The 20566-nt window shown below is 38.5% G+C and overlaps 1 protein-coding gene and 1 pseudogene across 2 annotated transcripts in view; both read left to right on the top strand.

Moving 5' to 3' along the window:
• Positions 1-10430, top strand: part of PIK3C3 (phosphatidylinositol 3-kinase catalytic subunit type 3) — a 166915-nt gene extending 156485 nt beyond the window's left edge. Inside the window, exons 24-25 of one of the 2 annotated variants that reach the window (XM_005896350.3) lie at positions 3036-3161; positions 8792-10430. In XM_005896350.3, the coding sequence (XP_005896412.2) occupies positions 3036-3161; positions 8792-8806 (141 nt within the window). In that variant the 3' untranslated portion in view covers positions 8807-10430. The other variant, XM_070361954.1, reaches the window with a different exon arrangement.
• A 145-nt stretch (positions 10431-10575) lies between these two features.
• Positions 10576-13126, top strand: LOC138985444 (small ribosomal subunit protein eS27-like; annotated as a pseudogene).
• Positions 13127-20566: the final 7440 nt, after the last annotated feature.

Here is a 20566-nt window from a genome sequence, read left to right as displayed (position 1 = left end):
AAGAGCACTAATCATTCATGAGGGCTCCACCCTCATAATCTAAGTACCTTTCAAAAGGTCCACTTACTGATGCCATCACATTGGGCATTAGTATTTCAATATGGATTCGGAAGGTACAAGAATATTTACATAATTTCAAACATGAATGAACCTATTCTCTTTTACTTAATTTTATGAGTCTTTGGCAGTGAGAGGGATTTTAATGTAAATCTTATTGTTTAACATTTAAGAAAATTATGCTCTTTTTAGGATTTCATTTATTATTTTCTAGGAAGCACTATTTCAAAACTCCCCACCCTGGCCAAACTAGGAAATGGACTACTTATCACACTAGGTTTTGATGTGGGTAATTTTTTTCAACTTAAGCTCATTCATCAAGAAACATAAGTAGTTGACGAAAATTTCAAAATGGATGACTGCACCAGATTTCAAATGTTGTTGCTTTTGTGTGCCTGTGCGTGTGTGGCTATTTTTAGGATCTGTTGTTGCTGTTTATTTTAAACTCATTTAGCTCTGTCATATGCTCACTCTTGCCTGACTTCACTTATGTTCAGAACTCATTTATGAAAGTCCTAATGGTAGTTGTCAAATGGAGTCTTTTTGTTTCTTCTTCCAGTATGTAGTTTTTGTTCTTATTAGATCTTTTATTTCAACTTTTCCTTTTAGAAAATCTTGATTATATTGTTTAAACTTTTGTTACCAGCTATCTTTATGGCATTTCTTCAAAGTATTTAATCATAGCAAAGTTCAACAATATTTTCCTTTTTTCCATAGCATATTTTAGTACATATATATCATTTCTTTTTAATTTTTTGAAATTGACTACTCATTTTATTGTGCTTCATAGATAACTGCGTTCCTTACAGATTTTGAAGGTTGTAGTAACTCTGTGTTGAGCAAGTCTGTTGGTGCCATTTTTCCAACATTCACTCACTTCGTGTCGCATTTTGGTAATACTGAACGATATTTCAAACAAAGGGTATTTTATCTACTTTTGAAAGACAGTGCAGAGGCTAAGATTTACAAGTTTGCATCCTTTTGCTTGATAAGTAATATGTCTTATCTGGGTTTCCAGTTTGCCAAGAGTTCAAGGATGCTGCTCTGTGAAGTGTTGATAAATGTTCAAGTACTGGCTATCTAAAAAATACTGTCTCTAAGTTTATTTTAATTTGCATTAATATAAGAGATGTGTAGCACAAAATTTACAAAAATATAATAAAGTGTTCTATAGTCTTTCTCTTTTTAAAAAAAAGAACACTGCAGATTGATTCGAGTGCAGCCTTAGCTAATGAGGTGTAAAAGGACAGAGTTTGGAGCTGATAGAGATAACCAGGAGTCAGAGGAGAAATTGTAGAAGGGTGGAAGGCACAGAGGTAAAAGGACAGGGGTAGAATAACAAGTAGCCTAACACAACTCAATATGTATGATAACAAATCAACCATTTTTATGCAGTTAATCTTTCTTATAAAAAAAGAATGTCTTCATATTCGGTGAATAACATTTTCTTTATATACTAAATACATATCTTCTGTTTGTAATTTAAGCACTTATATAAGTATGCAGGCTTTGGCAAATTGGGTTAAAGGTTTATTTTGATTCTTCTGCCCTATAGTGTTTTTGACTTCCTTAAAAAAATAGTTTTTAAAATTCTCAGACATGACCTCCCTAGGTAGAAATCAAGGAATACAATGGAATAAATTCTTTAACTGGGATCCAGAAATGAGAGAGTTGATTGAAGGTATACTTTTAGATCTCCCTCCACCAAATTGTGTTTCACTTGTTCCACCTACCTCTCTTTTACCTCCTCTCCCCTGAGCCTGCAGGGCTGTCGGATCACCTGGTATACTTGCAGTGCAGTGAAGGGAAGAGAGCACTGAGCAGGCCATGGGTGGTGGTGGTGGTTGTTCTGTCTCCCAGTCGTGTCCGACTCTTTGTGACCCCATGGACTGCAGCACACCAGGCCTCCCTGTCTCTCACCATCTCCCGAAGTTTGCCCAAGTTCATGTTCATTGCATCCGTGATGGGTTGTAGTACTGTCTGCCTTTTCTTCTTCCTGATTTTGTAGTAGTTCAACTCCATACTTAAAAGGAAATACTAAACATGGACCACTTTTTATCCACTTGGAAATCCCATTTTCTTCTAGCCTGTCTTTTCAGAAGTTTATATGGATCATTTATAAGAGGAGAAAGGAGTAAGTACAGTGGTTACTGAGATCGTCTGGAAGCGTAAGCCACTTATCATCAGTTAAAGGTCCCTGGGTTGGCTTCCTAAATTCTCTGTCTCAGTTTCTGTGTCTTAGAGATTGAGATATTATCTACCTCAGAGCCATCAGAGAGTAGAATGAAATACTGCATGTAAGGTGCTTTGCACAGTGTTAGCATGAAGTAGTCAAGCATGGCAACCTGCTCCAGTATTCTTGCCTAGAGAATTCCATGGACAGAAGAGCCTGGTGGGCTATAGTCCATGGGGTTGCAGAGTCAGGCACAACTGAGCTCTAACACACAATCATTTGGTAACATTTGCTTGTGTGTTTTAGGGAACTATTCTGATATATATCTCTACTAATCTTTCTAGTTCTTATTGCTATTCAGAATCAACTGTATGTTTTAATATGAAATAATGAAAAAGTCCTCAGTCTTTAGAAATTATAGGTCATATTGAAGTAGTTCTTTGCAGAAGTATAAGGAACTCCTATAGGAAAGGGGACATCTTAGAAGATCTAGTTTATAGTTTACTTTTTGTCTGTTTTTAAATTTGCAGGGCTGAACAGAATTATTTTCTATTCACTTTGTTAATATTTTTCTGAAAAAAAAAAAAAAATTACAACCAACCAAGATGGGGTGATATAAAGAGCATATAGCAAAAAGTAAAGTTACACATTCAGGAGAATAGTATTCAGAACTCCTTATAGGTTATGAACCATTTCTTTGCTGTAAAAATAGGTCATTGTAATAATATCTGTATCTGTCTGTTCTTGTCTCTTCAAAATGTTATGTTTTTCTTTATTCAAAAATTAATAGACTGTGACCTTGTAGGTTCAGGATAAATTTCGTTTAGACCTGTCTGACGAAGAGGCAGTACATTACATGCAAAGTCTGATTGATGAAAGTGTCCATGCTCTCTTTGCTGCAGTGGTGGAGCAGATTCACAAGTTTGCCCAGGTAAGTTCTCTGATGGCAGTGCGTTCATCTCAGCGTCTCCATGTTCTCCCATAGAATTCTCTCAGAACTGTGCCTTTCTCTGCAAATGACACATCTTCTCTGATTTTTTTTTGTCAAGCCTTCTTGACATCTCACCAGCCTTCCAACGTGAATGTGTTTGATGCACTAATAACTCTAAAACATTCCACTGAAATACTCTTAGTAACTAAATTGTGGAGCGTCAGCATAGGTATATCTGTATATTGTAGTCAGTGGTACCTATAAATTTTTCTTGAGAATGATCTTGGGCCTGGTGGAGGCCTTGACAAGTGAGACTTGGACACTTGTTGGGTTTGGTAAATGGTGAAGTGCTAGGAAAAGAAGTTAGAAGCTGAGAAAAGTGATGGTGTATGTAGCACACACAGAAGGGTCTATCTGTAGACTTACTGGTTAGCAGACTCTTCTACAGTTGTTTGAGGGAAGACTTTTTTACACTAGCCTTGATGATAAACCTCAGATTTAAAACCTATTTCAATTTTGAATTTCATAACGAGGATGATGATGTAAGTGGTTAGGGAAAAGAAAAATGAGGGCGCTTTCCTCTCCCACATCCTCCTGTGAACTCCTTCCTGACTTTACACATTCAGTTAATGATAATTTTACTAATACTGCAAGCTCAAAGCTTGTCTGTTTTAACTTCTCCCTCACCCAGCATACAGGATGTCACTAAGCCTTGTGAGTTTCCTTAACTGTTTTTTAATTATCATTTTCTGTCATTTTCCCACTATTGACATTTTGACCTAGTTTTTCATTTTATGATACTTTGGGTAACTAAAATCCTTCAAAACTGCTTTTAGTATTTTTTTTCTCTCAGCATTCTTATCTTTATTCTGCTAAATAGTCCAATCAGATATATCTTCACAAAATACAGCTTTATCCTTTTTTTTTATAATTTAAATATGAAAAGTGTTTCCCCGTTGCCTACAAGTGATGTCCAGTCTCTAGCAATTCAGGGCCTTCCAGATTGTTGTGTTCTAAGCTTCTTTCTAAGCTATTCCCCGAATACTCTCTTTTTCTCAATATTTTTGTTTTCTTCCATTTCTCTGGCTACTTAGCTCTTTTCTTCAGCCCAGAATGTCTGTCTCCTTAATAATGAATCTCCTGTAAATGCCTGCTTGCTAAAATCCAGCCTGTCCTTCCAAGATCTATTAACGCCACTCTGATTCATCTTCCTCTGAATATTAATAGTACTTTGTACTTTTAATATGCGTTGCACTTACATTTTGTTTTCTATTATAAATATTTGAATCACCTTATAACTCCTAAAATACAAGCTTCTTGAAGACTGGGATATGTATCAATGACCCAGAAGCACAGTGCCTTTAAACACTTAAGAAATATCTAATGAATATAAGGGAATTTTTTTTCCTATAAATGTTAGCTGATATTCTTTCTCTCTTGTGACAAAAAATGTTTCTTGTCTCTAAACACCAGTCTGAGTCGTATTTTATTATAAGTGCCAACTCAAGGTTTGCTGTACCCACCATTAATCGTCATCACTTCTCAAGAGAGTAAACTGTGACTCAGAGGGTAAGTTAAGTGACTTGTCAAAGTCACCAAGCTAGTTAGTGGCAGAGCTGGATCAACATACAACACAGCAGAATATTTTAGAACTGTAAGGGGAAAAAGTCCAGAAAGGTATAATGACTTAGCCAACTTCATGTGTCTAATGAGGGGCAGAATCAAGGCTTGAACCCAGATCTTCTGACCCCCATATCCAACCAGTGACAAGCTAGATTAATTTCTAGCTTATCAAGCTTAAGTCTTCTTTATCAGAATCTGATATACTTTTTTTATTTTTATTTAGGTATAGTTGATTTATAGTATTATAAATGTTTCAGGTGTACAACATAGTGATTCACAAGAATCCCAAGTTCTTTGCCTCAGGAAGTTAACTTGAAAATGCTCATGCTTGTCTTTCAAGTTTCTTTAAATATGTCGTCTGTGAGGGCTTCCCTGGTGGCTCCGTGGTAAAGAATCTGCCTCCCGGTGCAAGAGACATGGGTGGATCCCTGATCTGAGGTGATCCCACATCATGCGGAGCAACTAAGCCCATGCACCATAACTATTGAGTCTGTGCTCTAGAGCCTGGGAGCCGCCTAACTACTGAAGCCCCCGTGACCGAGAGCCCGTGCTGCACAAGGGGAACCACCACAGTGAGAAACCCGAACAATGCAACTAGAGGGTAGCCCCCCAGCCCCCACAGCTGGAGAAAAGTCCGTGCAGCGACGAAGACCCACACAGCCAAAAAATAAATTAATAATAAAGATTTTTTTTAACTGTCACCTGTGTTCATACTATTATACAACAAACAATATCAATATGAGTAACATTAAGACATTAATTTTAATTGGAATTTGCTTAGGTATTGAAAGGTACCAGAGACACTAAACAAGGTCTTAGTGAAAGTGAAGTCGCTCAGTCGTGTCCGACTCTTTGCGACCCCGTGGACTGTAGCCCACCAGGCTCCTCTGACCATGGGATTCTCCAGGCAAGAATACTGGAGTGGGTTGCCATTTCCTTCTCCAGGGGATCTTCCAGACCCAGGGATCGAACCCGGGTCTCCTGCATTGGAGGCAGACGCTTTAACCTCTGAGCCACCAGGGAAGTCCAAACAAGGTCTTAACTTCACCTAAGTCTTTTCAGATTATAAAAGTATATACATGCATAGTTGTTTCTTAACTAATCTCTGAGGGAATATGTTTTCCTTCGAAATTCACATTCTTACATATGCATTTGCTAAGTATTGATCCTAGTAAATCACATGCACACTCAAGTTTGATGATCAACATGTGTTTCTTTGTCACTCAGCATTTATTATAAGGATGCATTTTGCTAATTGATTTTATGCTAATTTTAGTGCTTTCCTAGTAATCATTATGGATTATAGAACCAATTTTTTACAAAATGGAGGTAGACATGTTAACAGAAGTTCTTCCTGCATTAAAGAAATATTCTTAAAAACGACTGAAAAATTGCCAGATACAGGTGCTATGTTGACATGCCGAAAGGCTTATTTTATTCCATCATGCCATTTGCTAGGAAGGGTTGAGATTAAACACTGTAATATTTGTTGCCTAGCAACACCCACCTACTAGTGGTGGAAATTTTCCACTGAAAACCACTTTTATTTGGGTCATTGTCTTTGAAATTGCATCATCAGAGGTGTTTTTCCCTTCAAAATCATCTTATAGGGCTTTCTAGTCTTGTCTGTGCAAAAAGGTGGAGACCACTTAGTTTGGGTCACTTCATGCTCTAAAACTATGCCTTTCAATGGAAATCTCTCATATTGCAGCCCATTTCTTTCTAGTTTCTGCTTTTTCCTGTCTGTCTTTCTTCATTGATTGATGGTAAAAGTCTGGAGAAGGGGATGGGGGTGATTTCCATTAATCTTAATACATATTTAATTGGATGAATATAGATTCAGGTTAGAGATATATTTTTGGCACACTAAATGTAAAAATTTATGAACAGATTGGAAATTTTAGGTGAGTTCCAGCTCAGCATACTAAGAGCACATCCCACTGCCATCCATCTGGCAAGAACCCTTCCTTAGCCCCTTTGGTATTTGAGGAGGAAGAGTACAGGGCCCAGCAGAAGGTCACAGGAATGTGCAGCCCCAGTGCACCTTTGATGAAGAGAAGCCAGCTGTACACACACACTCTCACACTTGAGATTAAAACATACATCATGAAAGGAGGAAAGAGTATGTTTATTATGCCAGCATTTCCCCCGTATCTAACAGATGTGTCAGGGACTCTCTCCGAAGTAATTCAGGTCCTACATTCCTCCCATAAACATGACATCTTACCATGCTGAATGTGATTCCAGTATTGAAGGTTCTTTGGGGTTTTTTGTGGTACAACATGGCCTCTAAATACAAGCCATCTGCTCCATCTGCTATTCAAACAAAGAATTAGTTTTTTTGCCTCAGTCCTGAGGGGAAAGCTTCCTATTTTGCTTTTATTCATTTTATTTATATTCCGTTTTACCTTTATGTACGGACCTTAGTACTTAAACCGTGTGTAGAATGTTTCCACTGTAACTGCTGTACTCTCTCATCTAGTTTGAGAAGGCACAGATGCAAAAGATGCCCAGAGGAGAAGAGATCAGAACATTATTTCTGATTTTACATTATATGGACCTTATTTTACCATTAGGAATAAAGAACAGAAATATAGAATATTCCACTGATCAAAACATAAAGTTTCCAAGGAGCAAGTGTCTTTTAATTTTGTGGCTACAGTCACCGTCCGCATTGATTTTGAAGCCCAGGAAAATGAAATCAGCCACCATTTTCAACATTTTCCACATCTATTTGCCACGAAGTGATAAAACCAGATGCAATGGTCTTCATTTTTTGAATGTTGGGTTTTAAGCCAGTTTTTCACTCTTTCACCTTCATCAAGAGGCTCTTTAGTTATCTGCATATCTGAGGTTATTGATATTTCTCCTGGCAGTCTTAATTCCAGCTTGTGCTTCATCCAGCCCGGCATTTCACATGATGTGCTCTGCACAGAAGTTAAATAAGCAGGGTGACAATATACAGACTTGATGTACTCCTTTCCCTGTTTGGAATCAGTCTGTTGTTCCATGTCCAGTTCTAATTGTTGCTTCTTGACCTCCACACAGGTTTCTCAGGAGGCAAGTCAGGTGGTCTGGTGTTCCCATCTCTTTAAGAATTTTCCACAGTTTGTTGTGATCCACACAGTCAAAGACTTTAGTGCAGTCAATGAAGCAGAAGTAGATGTTTTCCTGGAATTCTCTTGTTTTTTCTATGAATCAGTGGATGTGGACAATTTGATCTCTAGTTCCTCTGTCTTTTCTAAATCCAGTTTGTACATTTGGAAATTCTTGGTTCATGTACTGTTGAAGCCTAGCTGGAAGGATTTTGAGGATTACCTTGTTAGCATGTCAAATGAGCGTGATTGTACAGTAGTTTGGACATTCTTTGGCATTGTCCTTCTTGGGGATTGAAATGAAAACTGACCTTTTCCAGTCCTGTGACCATTGCTGAGTTTTCCAAGTTTGCTAGCATATTGAGTGCAGCACTTTAATAGCATCATCTTTGTTAATGAATTAATGTTACGTTAATGGCCCCACACATCTTTGTTAATGTCTGCAAAAAAATTCTTTACTGGATCTTTGTTATTCTTTCAGCACTGCTTCCTTTTATTTTTTTCCAAACCATTTCTGTACTCTGTATTGTACATTGGCTTCACAATGTGTGGAATAAATTAATAATTTTCACAGTCTCTAAAAATGTTGCACCAAGAACTAAGCTTATTACTCAGAATATTAATCATCTGTCACTGCAGAATTCAGTGGAATTTTTGCCTTCCTAGTTCTAGATTTGTCTGCTATTTAATAATGAAGTCATCTTGAGCTTACAGTTAGCAAACATTCCTTCCCCAAAATATTTGCTCATATAAACTAGAATTACCTGAAGTTTATGTTGTTGTTCTTTGTCTTTTTCTATTAAGGATTACATGTTTGTCTTATTCTAATTTTTTTGACTATAAACTGTTGTTTCTCTTCTTTGTGAACAGAGAAGCTTATTTTCTTTTTGTTGTTGTTTTTAATTTTTGCAGTACTGGAGAAAATGAAACTGGGTTTGGCCCGTCAAGATGATTGTCACTGTAAGAAAACAACTTTAAAAGCAACATGTGTGTAATGAAGACTTAAGACTGTCAACAAGGAAGAGAACATTTAGTCCTGAAGATACCATATGCCCTAAGTGTTTCACAGTGCCTGAGTTCTGTTTCCTTGGATGTCATTGCTTAAATGCAATCTTGAATGGTTTGTTTGAAGTATTGTATATAATTATTTTCAAATGTACACATTGTTAATAAGCTAAGAAGTAAGAATCTTGTTCCAGAACCATGTACATACTTTGAGAGTTCTCAAGGAATTTTATGTTGAAATAGTAAAACATTTTAGTCTTCAACTTTGAAAGCCCATTGTTTTCTCGTCTCTTCACATCGGCAGAGCATCGTATGAATTTGGGCTTCTCGGTTGTGCTTGTTTGCTTTGTCTCTCAGTCCCTTGTTCCCTGTCTCTGTTGTTCCTCTTCCGCCCTAGATTTTTTTTTTTTGGCCCAATCTATAATACTTCAAGTTTTACATGTTATGCCTATTCTTAAGAATTATATATATTTCAAATAAGACAACCATTTTTTCTTACTTACAAATACTGGAAATTTTGTTTTGTAGTTCACATTTTACCTAGGTTGTACATATATAAATCAAGTTATAAAAATGTAACTATCTCAATACTTAGCCAAAAGGTAATATGGCAGCAGTTTTTCATATTGAACCTAAGATATTTTTACATGTAAGCATAAATTGTCTTTGTGCAATAAATTTTTTTATGAAAACTTAGTTTTCAAGAGCTTTTAAAAGTAACTCTCCTAGACCTGTTAATATAATCTACCCTTTCTGATTAAAGCAAAATAATTTGTAGTGTTTGAAGACTGGAAGTCCTACTAGTCCATCTAGCTTTTTTACCTAATGGAACTTTAGCAAAAAGGAACAAACACAAATGAGAAGAGCAGAGCAGTGATAATCTTGGCAAATTGTTGTAAAGTCATATAATTTTGTTTTGGAAGGTAAACAGTATCTCTTTCAATGCTGAATAAATATTTAATATCAAATGATAGAAAAAGATTTAAGAAGGTTATATTAAGGCACAGTTTCAGAAAATGTCATTATAATGTTACCAAATTCATATCTGTGAGTTTGCTGCATTAGAGTGGGGTTACCAGCTGGAAAGCAAGTATATAATTAAGAGAGAATCTTAGCGGCATATGGAATTTGACTTGTATAAAACATACATGCACATTAGAAAAATGGTAAGGATGAAAATGCCTCTGAATATTATCATAAGAGAATAATGCCTAATCTAATGGGTAAGCTCCATCGTCTCGCTTACTTTTTCTTCGCTTCATATATTTTCATCATGTTTTGTTACCCAGAAGTTTGTAACCAATCTGCATTCTTATTCTTCTAGTCCTGTTTCTATTGGTACCTCCTTCAAAAGTTTCCTCAAAATGACACTGCTAAAAGTGACCGCTCCAACTTTCTGAACTCTTTTAATTCTTTATTTGTAGCTTTTTAATTGGCACTCAGTGCAGTAGGGCATTTTTATTGTAGTTGCATCTCCTGTTACAGAGGTTGGGAAACGTTTTCTGTAAACGGCCAAAACAATAAATATCTTCAGCTTTGAAAAGCATGATCTTGGTCATAACTGATACTCTGTTGTACAAGTAAAACAGTCACAGACAACGTGTAACCAAATGTTATGGCCAGATTTGACCCTCAGGCCATAATTTGCTGACCTCTGTTTGAATTAACTGTAGGTCAAACTGTATCATTGTAATCATCATTATAAACTCCATAACATTTTGCATAGATAGTAATATGGATATTTATGTTACATGCTCTATAAATGTTTTTGAACTACTATGATATTGTATAGTGGCAAACAATAATAAGGTGGGTTGATTATGAGCTTGTATTCTGTGCAAAGTTTATAGGGATTATGAGAGGGAGAGCTTTATAGGAAGGAAGACAGGTATTGACTAAGGAAGGATAGTGGCTTTGGTTTTGTAGAATGTATTTTGGCTGTGGGTGGTGAGCCTGTATCACAAAGAAAAATGATTCATCAGTTTCCATTTCTACTGCTCAAGCAACCTCTGTGCTCTTACTATTTCCCCCAAATACCATTTTTTAAAATCATGTAGTCTGTATTTTCCTTTATTATCATTGCCATTCAGATTTTTGGCAAGTTTACAGTGTTTCAAGCACATTGCTTTCTTTGAGTTTGAAGAAAGTGTTTGTGGGGACACGTGCCTTAATTTAGAAGTAGGAGTATACTCTTGTATTCAGAATGAGATTTCTGAATTGGGGAGAGAAAATGTGGATGGCAGCCACTGTGAGTAGGGCTATCAGAAAGAAGTAAACTGTGGTTCACGTCCCTAAATAAGGGGTTCATATAATCTGATTTTCTTTACTCTCCATAGGGTTAGGTATTCCCTACCTCATTTGTGTATTATAAAGTTTTCAAGTGAGTATTTATTATAATCACAGTCAACATAACTTATGAGAACTTACTATTACATATCAGGATTATACTAATTGCTTCATATGCCTTATATATCACTCTTCTGTATAACAGTCCTGAGGTAGAATTCCTTCCCCATTTTATAGAACTTTAAGACAAGTGAATCACCTGCCCAAGGTAAGGCTGCAAAGTGAGAACAGAGTTAGGGTCTGAAGTTGAGTTACTCGTGATCACAGTCTTAACCGTCAGAATCTCCGGGCCTTCATTTCTCACAGAGACAGTGGTGATGGTATTGACCTCTGTGACTCTCATGCACATACTCTGCGTTATGAGTGCATGTGGTCCATTAGACTTGAATCCCCACAAACAAAGCCTATTCCTTATTTTTCTTTTTTTGAACAGAATTACCAAAGATACAGGGACTAGTCAATTAATTAAATTTTTAAGAAACTGAGTCATGTCATCATGCCACAGATTCATACTTGCCTTGAAATAGGAAATCTGTCAATCGTAAAGGAAATCAGTCCTGAATATTCTATGGAAGGACTGATACTGAAGCTGAAGCTCCAATACTTTGGCCACTTGATAGGAAGAACTGACTCATTGGAAAAGACCTTGATGCTGGGAAAGATTGAAGGCAGGAGGAGAAGGCGACAACAGAGGATGAGATAGTTGGATGACATCACTAACTCGATGGACATGAGTTTGAGCAAGCTCTGGGAGTTGGTGATGGACAAGGAAGCCTGGTGTGCTGCAGTCCACAGGGTCGCAGAGTCGGACATGACTGAGCGACTGAACTGAAATAAGAAATAAGTCAGTCAGTAAAAATATGCAGACAAAGTAAATCTTAACCTGCAATTGTTAACTTAGAGGCACAATATCCTTTCTATTTTTGCACATAGACCTAACATTACAGTTTATTTTTTTGTAAAGAATTGCCTTTCTGGCAGTGATGAGCTCCCCATGAGAACATGCCTCTGGCAAAGGATCTACATCTCTGTCCAGAAGAGAAGAAGAAACAAGAAAAAGTGCCTGGTGCAGAATCCTAATTGCTATTTCATGGATGTGAAATGTCCAGGATGCTGTAAAATCACCGCAGTCTTTAGCCATGTACAGACACAGTAGTTCTGTGTGCTGGCTGCTCTACTGTCCTCTGCCAGCCTACAAGAGGAGAAGCAGGGCTTACAGGAAGATGCTCCTTGAGGCAGAAGCAGCACTAAAAGTATCCTGTATCAAGATGAATGGGAAGCCATCCCAATAAACACATTTTGGATACAAAAAAGAAGAATTGAGACTCTTGGGGTTTTTTGTGTGTGAGGGGAAGGCAGGTAAATTTCGAAAACAACATGAATTTTCTATAATTAAATATGGAAAGTATACCAGATTTCTGAAATGAATAATTTGATATGTTAACACTTCACCATAAAGAATGCATACCACCTGGATGGGATCCTGGCACAGCTAAAAATGAAAGAAATTCATATAAAGTGTGAACTAGTTAAAATAGTCTCAAAAGTATAAGGCAGTTACTTTATAGAAAATCCCATAGTTTGAGTTTGTTTAATTTTCCTCAAGTTGTGTTATTTTTGGTTGGAACACTTCAAAAAAATAAATACTGTGTACTTTTCATGACCTTATCAGAAAACACATGATATGAATTTGTTCTATGCCTGGTCATGGTAGCTTTCATCATTTGGTAAAAATACATTTTCCAGCTTTTTTCAAACTCTCCAGTTCAATCGCTCATTCCTGTCTGATTCTTTGTAACCCCATGGACTGTAGCACACCAGGCTTCCCTGTCCATCACCAACTCGCAGAGCTTGCTCAAACTCATGTCCATTGAGTTGGTGATGTATTCCAACCATCTCATCCTCTGGTCCCCTTCCTCCTCCTGTCATCAGTCTTTCCCTCCATCAGAGTCTTTTCCAATGAGTCAGTTCACATTAAGTGACCAAAGTATTGGAGTTTCAGTTTCAGCATCAGTCCTTCCAGTGAATGTTAGGATTGACTGTTTGGATCTCATTGCTGTCCAAGGGACTCTCAAGAGTCTTCTCCAACAATCACAGTTCAAAAGCATCACTTCTTCAGCGCTCAGCTTTTTTTATGGTCTAACATTCACATCCATACATGACTACTAGAAAAACTACAAACTCTGAAGTTAATTTGTATTTGAAACTTATAAATTAGTGAGCAATTTATAAGTATTTTATAGGGAGACACCTTGAAACCATGTTAATATCTTGTTCTTTTACACACTTTTACCTATTGGTTTTAGCATATGTTGATTTTTCTTGCCTGAATCAAGTATTACTATGGTGAAAGGCAAATGATTTTTTTAATAATTCCATTATTCTTTTGGCAGTTGTTAGAGACCTACTGATACAGCTGTCCTTTCTCCATTAATTATTTATTCATTTATATTAGTATGGACACTATTTTATTTTATTGTACAGTGCATTCCTATCATCACTTACTATGATGGTAAAATTGCCCAAGACTGACCTGTCCACAGTCTGGTGCCTGTGTCCAACATGACTCTATAATGTTCTTGAGCCTTTCTTACTTCTGGCACAAGATGATCCAGGCTCATCTTATACTTGATGTGCCCCAGCCCTGCAATCAGCTGTTTCTCCAAGGAGCCCTGATTCTTTCCTGCTTCAGTTTTACCAGATACCTCCCCAAATAAGGTGTCTAACTTTTCTAAAACTCTGGAGTGTGAACAGAGTGGATGTAGATATAAATAAGCTCAACACAGGTCAAGTAACATCTGAATGAACCACAGAATTTAACTAGAATTTAGCTATTTCTTTAACTTTTCAGCTTTGATCATCATCACCACTGTCCTTGAGACATCAGGACCAATGTTACCATGATCTTTATCTGTTTTGTTAGCACAAACCCTCCCTAGGTCAGTGAGAATGGTCTCTCATTCCTATATAGCTTTGTACAACCCCCATCTCTAACCTCTGGAGTTCTTGACCCATCATCACCAAAAAAGAAGCATTTACACTGAAACAATAAAGATGAACCTCAAAAATATGCTAAGTGAAAGAAGCCAGACACAGAAGATCACATATAAGTTTCCATTTATCGGAGAAGATAAATCTTCAGCAGAAAGCAATTCAGAGGCTGCCAGGGGCTGGGTAAGAAAATGGGAATTGACAGGAAAGGGACACTGAAGGGATGTTATACAATGATGACAAATGTTCCAAAACTGGAACAGCGACTACGTTTACAATTCATGTACCAAAAAACATAGTATTGTGTTTTACGACATAGAAATTGCACCTCAGTAATGCTGATTTTAAGAGATCCTAAGCAGCTCACTGTCTAAAGCCAGGAAACATTGTTTTTCTACACCATGGGAGCCCCAAGCTGCTTTCACCGCAACATCCACCCACGCCGCCCCTTCCAGCCCGTGTTCACCTGACGCACCAAGGTCGCCAGCTTCACCTGCGCTGTTGTCGCCGCCCAGTGACGGGCCTCCGAGCCCCGAGCGCACACACCTCCACCAGCACTGCTGTCCGCAGTCAGGAGAAAATAACATGGTGCACATTTCCAGGGTTTGTGGCATGGCTGATGATAAGGACCGACCAGTCCAGGCCACTCCAGAGGAAGGAGAAGAGCCCAACAGGCGATGGAAGAGCCAAGCCAGGAGTGGGGCAGCACAGGCTCACAGACACCCAGTTCCTTAGTCCACCGGGCTCAGTGCAGGATACCAAGCCCAATTGTAAAAGGAAAGCCAAATTGGTGTTCTGGGATAATTGTAACTCTTCTTTTTGGGTCAGGTGAGAAGTTGCATTCCAAAATGTATGCTAGGAATGTCCAGAGTTCTGGGCCACTTGGCAGGGTTACTGCTATAAGCAGCTGCCATCACCTACCAGGTAGAGTTTGTCTTAAGGGAAAAACACATACACCTGCTACCACAGCACCAGTAGAAATAGTCCCAAATAGAGGCTACTGCTGCTGCTGCTGCTGCTAAGTCACTTCAGTCATGTCCAACTCTGTGCAACCCCATAGACAGCAGCCCACCAGGCTCCCCAGTCCCTGGGATTCTCCAGGCAAGAACACTGGAAACTCAAACTGAAGTCACTCAGTTGTGTCCGACTCTTTGTGATCCCATGGACTGTAGCCTACCAGGCTCCTCAGTCCATGGAATTTTCCAGGCAAGAGTACTGGAGTGGGTTGCCATTTCCTTCTCCAAGGGATTTTCCCAACCCAGGGATCAAACCCAGGTCTCCTGCACTGCAGGCAGACGCTTTACCGTCTGAGCCACCAGGGAAGCTGGGTCCCAAATAGAGGCACCTAACCAAAATTTCCTTGAGAGCATCTCTCTGAAGCCGAAGTCTATTTAAAACTTGCTTTCAAATGCAAATCAAAGCCACAATGAGGTATTACCTCACACCTGTCAGGATCGCTAATCATCAAAATGTCTACAAATAAGTGCTGAAAAGGGTATGGAGAATGGGAGCCCTCCCACACTGGTGGAGAATGTAAATTGGTGCAGCCACTATGGAGGTTCCTTTAAAAACTAAAAATAGGGCTACTGTTTGAGCCAGAAATCACACTCCTGGGCATATATCTGGAAAAGATGAAAACTCTAATTTAAAAAGATATGTTCACTCCAATGCACACAGCAGCACTGCTTATAACAGCCAAGACATGGAAGCAGTCTGTCAATAGATGAACAGATAGAGAAGTACATATATACAATGGAATACTGGGCATAAAAAAGAATGAAGAGTTATCGTTTGCAGCAACATGGATGGGCCTAGAGGTTATCATACTAAATGAAGTAAGATAAATACTATATGATATTACATGTAGAATCTAAAAAATAATACAAATGGATCTGTAAAACAGAAGATGTAGAAAACAAACTTATGGTTACCAAAGGGGAAAGGAGTGTGAGGGATAAATTAGGAGTATGAGATTAACAGATTACACTACTATACATAAAATAGATAAGCAAGTGTTTACTGGATAACACAGGGAGCAATATTTGAAATCTTTTAATAAACTATAATGAAAAATAAGCTGAAAGAAATATTAGTTAGTAGTTAAGTCACTCAGTCATGTCCGACTCTTTGTGACCCTATGGACTGTAGCCCACCAGGCTCCTCCATCCATGGGATTCTCCAGGCAAGAATACTGGAATGGATTGCCATTTCCTTCTCCAGGAGATCTTCCCGACCCAGGGATTGAACCCAAGTCTCCCACATTGCGGGCAGACACTTTAACCTCTGAGCCACCAGGGAAGCCCAAAATATATATATATATATATATATAACATTGGAGAAGACTGTTGAGAGTTCCTTGGACTGCAAGGAGATCCAACCAGTCCATTCTGAAGATCAGCCCTGGGATTTTTTTGGAAGGAATGATGCTAAAGCTGAAACTCCAGTACTTGGGGCACCTCATGCGAAGAGTTGACTCATTGGAAAAGACTCTGATGCTGGGAGGGATTGGGGGCAGGAGGAGAAGGGGACGACAGAGGATGAGATGGCTGGATGGCATTACTGACTTGATGGACGTGAGTCTGAGTGAACTCCGGGAGTTGGTGATGGACAGGGAGGCCTGGCGTGCTGTGATTCATGGGGTCGCAAAGAGTCGGACACGACTGAGCGACTGATCTGATCTGATCTGATATATATGTATATATAAATTCAGTTATATATAATTGAATTATTTTGCATCACTTTGCTGTATACTTAAAACTAACACCATATTGTAAATCAACTGCACTTCAATTAAAAAACAACAGCAAAAAAGAAAGCTTGAATGTTTACTGTGCTTCTCCATGAGAGCACTAATATCCCAGTCCACCTCAATTAAATGACTCACCTCTGCCTACGCACCCCACAGTACTGGTAGTTACACCAGAATCTCAGTAGTGAGACCTTCACACATCAGTGTCATCCTGTTTATTCTGTCACTGAACGAGAGTCTCAGAACATACTGTAAGAGCATTATGGCCAGGTAGTTCTTCATATCGTGACCGCCGACCTTCCTGGCTGGTTTCTCAGCCTCTCCTTTATGGACTCTCTCCTCAGATCAATCTCAAAATGTTGAACCAACACAGTGCTTATGTCTGAGACCACTTGTTCTTTCTATTTCCTCATGGGTGGTCTCATCCAGGCCTGTGGAGTTAAGCGCCAGTGACTCGCTGATGACCAGGGCACAGCACTACTGCACACGGCTCCACGTTCACAAGTCCCTGAGCTCAGTTCGGTGGCCTGCCAGTGCTCTGTTAAGAGCCTTAGTAATTTTATCTTGGTATGTTTTAGTAACTCTAATAGGGCAGGAGAGATGCCTGTGACATGTGGTCTACCGCCATTCCTTGCCATTCTGTTAACATCTACAGGGCCCCAGGAGCACAGAATTCTGGTAGGCCCACTGCATGGGGCTTAGTGAGACTCGAAGAAAGAGCAAGCTGGTTGTCAAGAAGCCGCACTTAAACCAGAACATACTTTGAACATGGGAAAAACAGTGATGTTCTAAGAACGCAAACCGCCAAGATATTCTGAACACATCCTGATATGTCAAGGAACTGTGTGTGTATGTGTGTGTCTGTGTGTGTGTGTGCGTACGCACACTACAGAGCCAGATGATAATATGAAGGTTAAGGCCTATCCAGTGCACAGTAGGGCCCAGTGTGTGACTTCCCACTTCAATTATGTTTATATATATTTAAATTGAGATATAATTGACACATAACACTGTAAGTGTAAGGTGAACAATGTGTTGGTCTGGTAATTTGTGTGTTGCAATGGGATTACTATAGTAGTATTAGCTAACACTTCCTCCATCTTACATATTTATCACTTTTTGTGTGCGTTGAGAACAATTAAGATTTAGTTTCTTAGTAATGTTAAAACTTATAATACAACTTTGAGAACAGTGAAGATTTAATTTCTTAGTAATGTTGAAATTTATAATACAACATTGAGAACAGTTAAGACTTAGTTTCTTAGTAATGTTGAAATGTATACAATATTGTACAAATACATACAATAGGATGTATACAGTACATACAATATACAATACAATAGTGTTGACTATAATCACTATGTTGTGTATTAACTCTCTAGAACTTACCTACTGGTCATAAGTTTTTACCCTTAAAACAATTTCTCCCCAATTTCCCTATCTCCAGCTCCTTATAACTTCTATTCTCCCTTCTGTTTTTACAAGTTCAGAGTCAAAAGTGATATTATATAGTGTTTGTCCCATGTCTGACTTATCTCACTTAGCAGAATGCCTTCAATGTCCATCCATGTCGTCACATATAGCAGGCATTCTTTCTTTCTCTTGGATGAAAATATTCAAATATATATCACAGCTTCTTTATCCATCCATCAAATGACAGACACTTCGGTTGTTTCCTTACCTTGGCTATTGTGAATAATGCTTCAGTGAACATGAGTATGCAGATAACCCTCTGAGATACTGATTTTAACTTATTCAAATATATATCCAGTAGCGGGATTCCTGGATGATATGGTAGTACAGTTTTTAACTTTTTGAGAAACTGTCATACGTTTCCCATGATGACTGTACATTCCCACCAACAGGGTTTCCTTTTCTCTACATCCATACCAGCAATTGTGAAAAGCCTTCCTAACAGGTATGAGACGATATCTCATTGTCATTCTGATCCATCTGCAACTCTTTTATTTTCACATGCTCCTGGGTTTAGTCATTTTCTCCTAGGACCAATAGCTGCACCTGCAAGACCTCACTGTTTCAACCACCCACCTTTGTTTTACTGATCCGAGGTCACCAGCCTAGACTCTAACTTCCTCAAGGGTATTTTACTTTGAGCTCCTGGCTATCCTCCTTGTCCTTGCAATTCTACTTTTAGGAGGCACAGGCTCCCATCCCATAATACTCCTTTATCTCTGAATCTCAGAAAGGAAAACATTCAACAAGGTGCCATTTTTTCACTCAGAATTGTTTGAGATCCTCATACTAATTGCTCCATCTATTCTTGCCAAGTTTGCATGCAGAGACAAGAGTAGGAGAAGATATCAGCTCCCTAAATCAAGCCCAAAGTCCCCTCCCATGCCTTCTGGGTGTACATCAGTGTGGCACAGGGGTTACAGACATAGGTGAGAGAGCCGGAGGGCTGGCTTTCTAACTCTAAGCTTGCTCATGCCTTGTCTGGGTGACATCAAGGAAGTTGCTTACCTTCTATGTAACCCGATTTCCTTTAAAAATGGAATAGAATTCACCTCATAAGTTTCTTGTGAGTTTTAAATAAATTGCTCCACATACAGTGTATGTAACAGTGCCTGGTCTAGACTAAGAATTATGTAACTGTCCCATATTATTAGTTTTTAATGGGTAAAAATGAGAGATTCAAGTACCGATTTAATGAGCGCTTATTGTGTGTGCTTAGCACTGGGGATACAATGGTAAAAAAGAACAGACACGGTTGCTTCTTGCATAGATCTTACAACTTATTGAGAAAGACAGACAATAACCAAGCATATAAACAAATTAATACTTATAAAGTGTAATAAATGTGTTGAAAGCAACAGCTATGTGACAGTGAAAGAAGATAAAAGAATTTAGACATACAGTCACCAAAGAAAATTCTCTTAGGAGATGATACTTAAGCCAAGAACAGATGGGTCAAAGGAACTATCTATGGAATAGTAGAGAGTCACAGTGGTGGGAGGAACATTTTAATCAGAGGAGGCAGCATGTGCAAGGACTCAAACCACGAAGAAGGTCATCTTGTTTGAAAACCTAAGAGAAAGCTGATATGGCTGGGACCTGTGAGCAAGAGGAGACATCAGAAGATGAGGTGGGAAAGATAGGTGGGTTCAAATCCTGAGGGGTGATTTGAAACACCCCTCATACATCATGTTAAAGATTTGAGATTTCATTTCAGTGAAAACTCAAGAAAGAGACTAAAAAATTTGCTTTCTTATTAAATTATCACTGTGTAGAAAATGGACCTTCAGGGGAAAATCAGGGACACCAATTAGTAATCTAGGAGACAATGTTGCCTGGATTAAGGTTTTAAAAGTGAATATGGTGACAAGTAAGTATGATGTTTGGTTTGGAGGTTGCAATATGTCAAGGCTGTATATTGTCACCCTGCTTATTTAACTTATATGCGGGGTACATCATGCAAAATGCCAGGCTGGGTGAATCACAAGCCAAAATCAAGATTGCCAGGAGAAATATCAACAACCTCATATATGCAGATGACACCACTCTAATGGCAGAAAGAGAAGTGGGACTAAAGATCCTCCTGATGAAAGTGAAAGAGAAGAGTGAAAAAGCTGACTTAA

The sequence above is a fragment of the Bos mutus genome, chromosome 24, assembly GCF_027580195.1.
Source record: "Bos mutus isolate GX-2022 chromosome 24, NWIPB_WYAK_1.1, whole genome shotgun sequence".
In the NCBI taxonomy this organism is placed as follows: Eukaryota; Metazoa; Chordata; class Mammalia; order Artiodactyla; family Bovidae; genus Bos; species Bos mutus.
The sequence above is the reverse complement of the archived record's forward strand: the minus strand, read 5'-3'. Positions and strand labels throughout refer to the sequence as shown.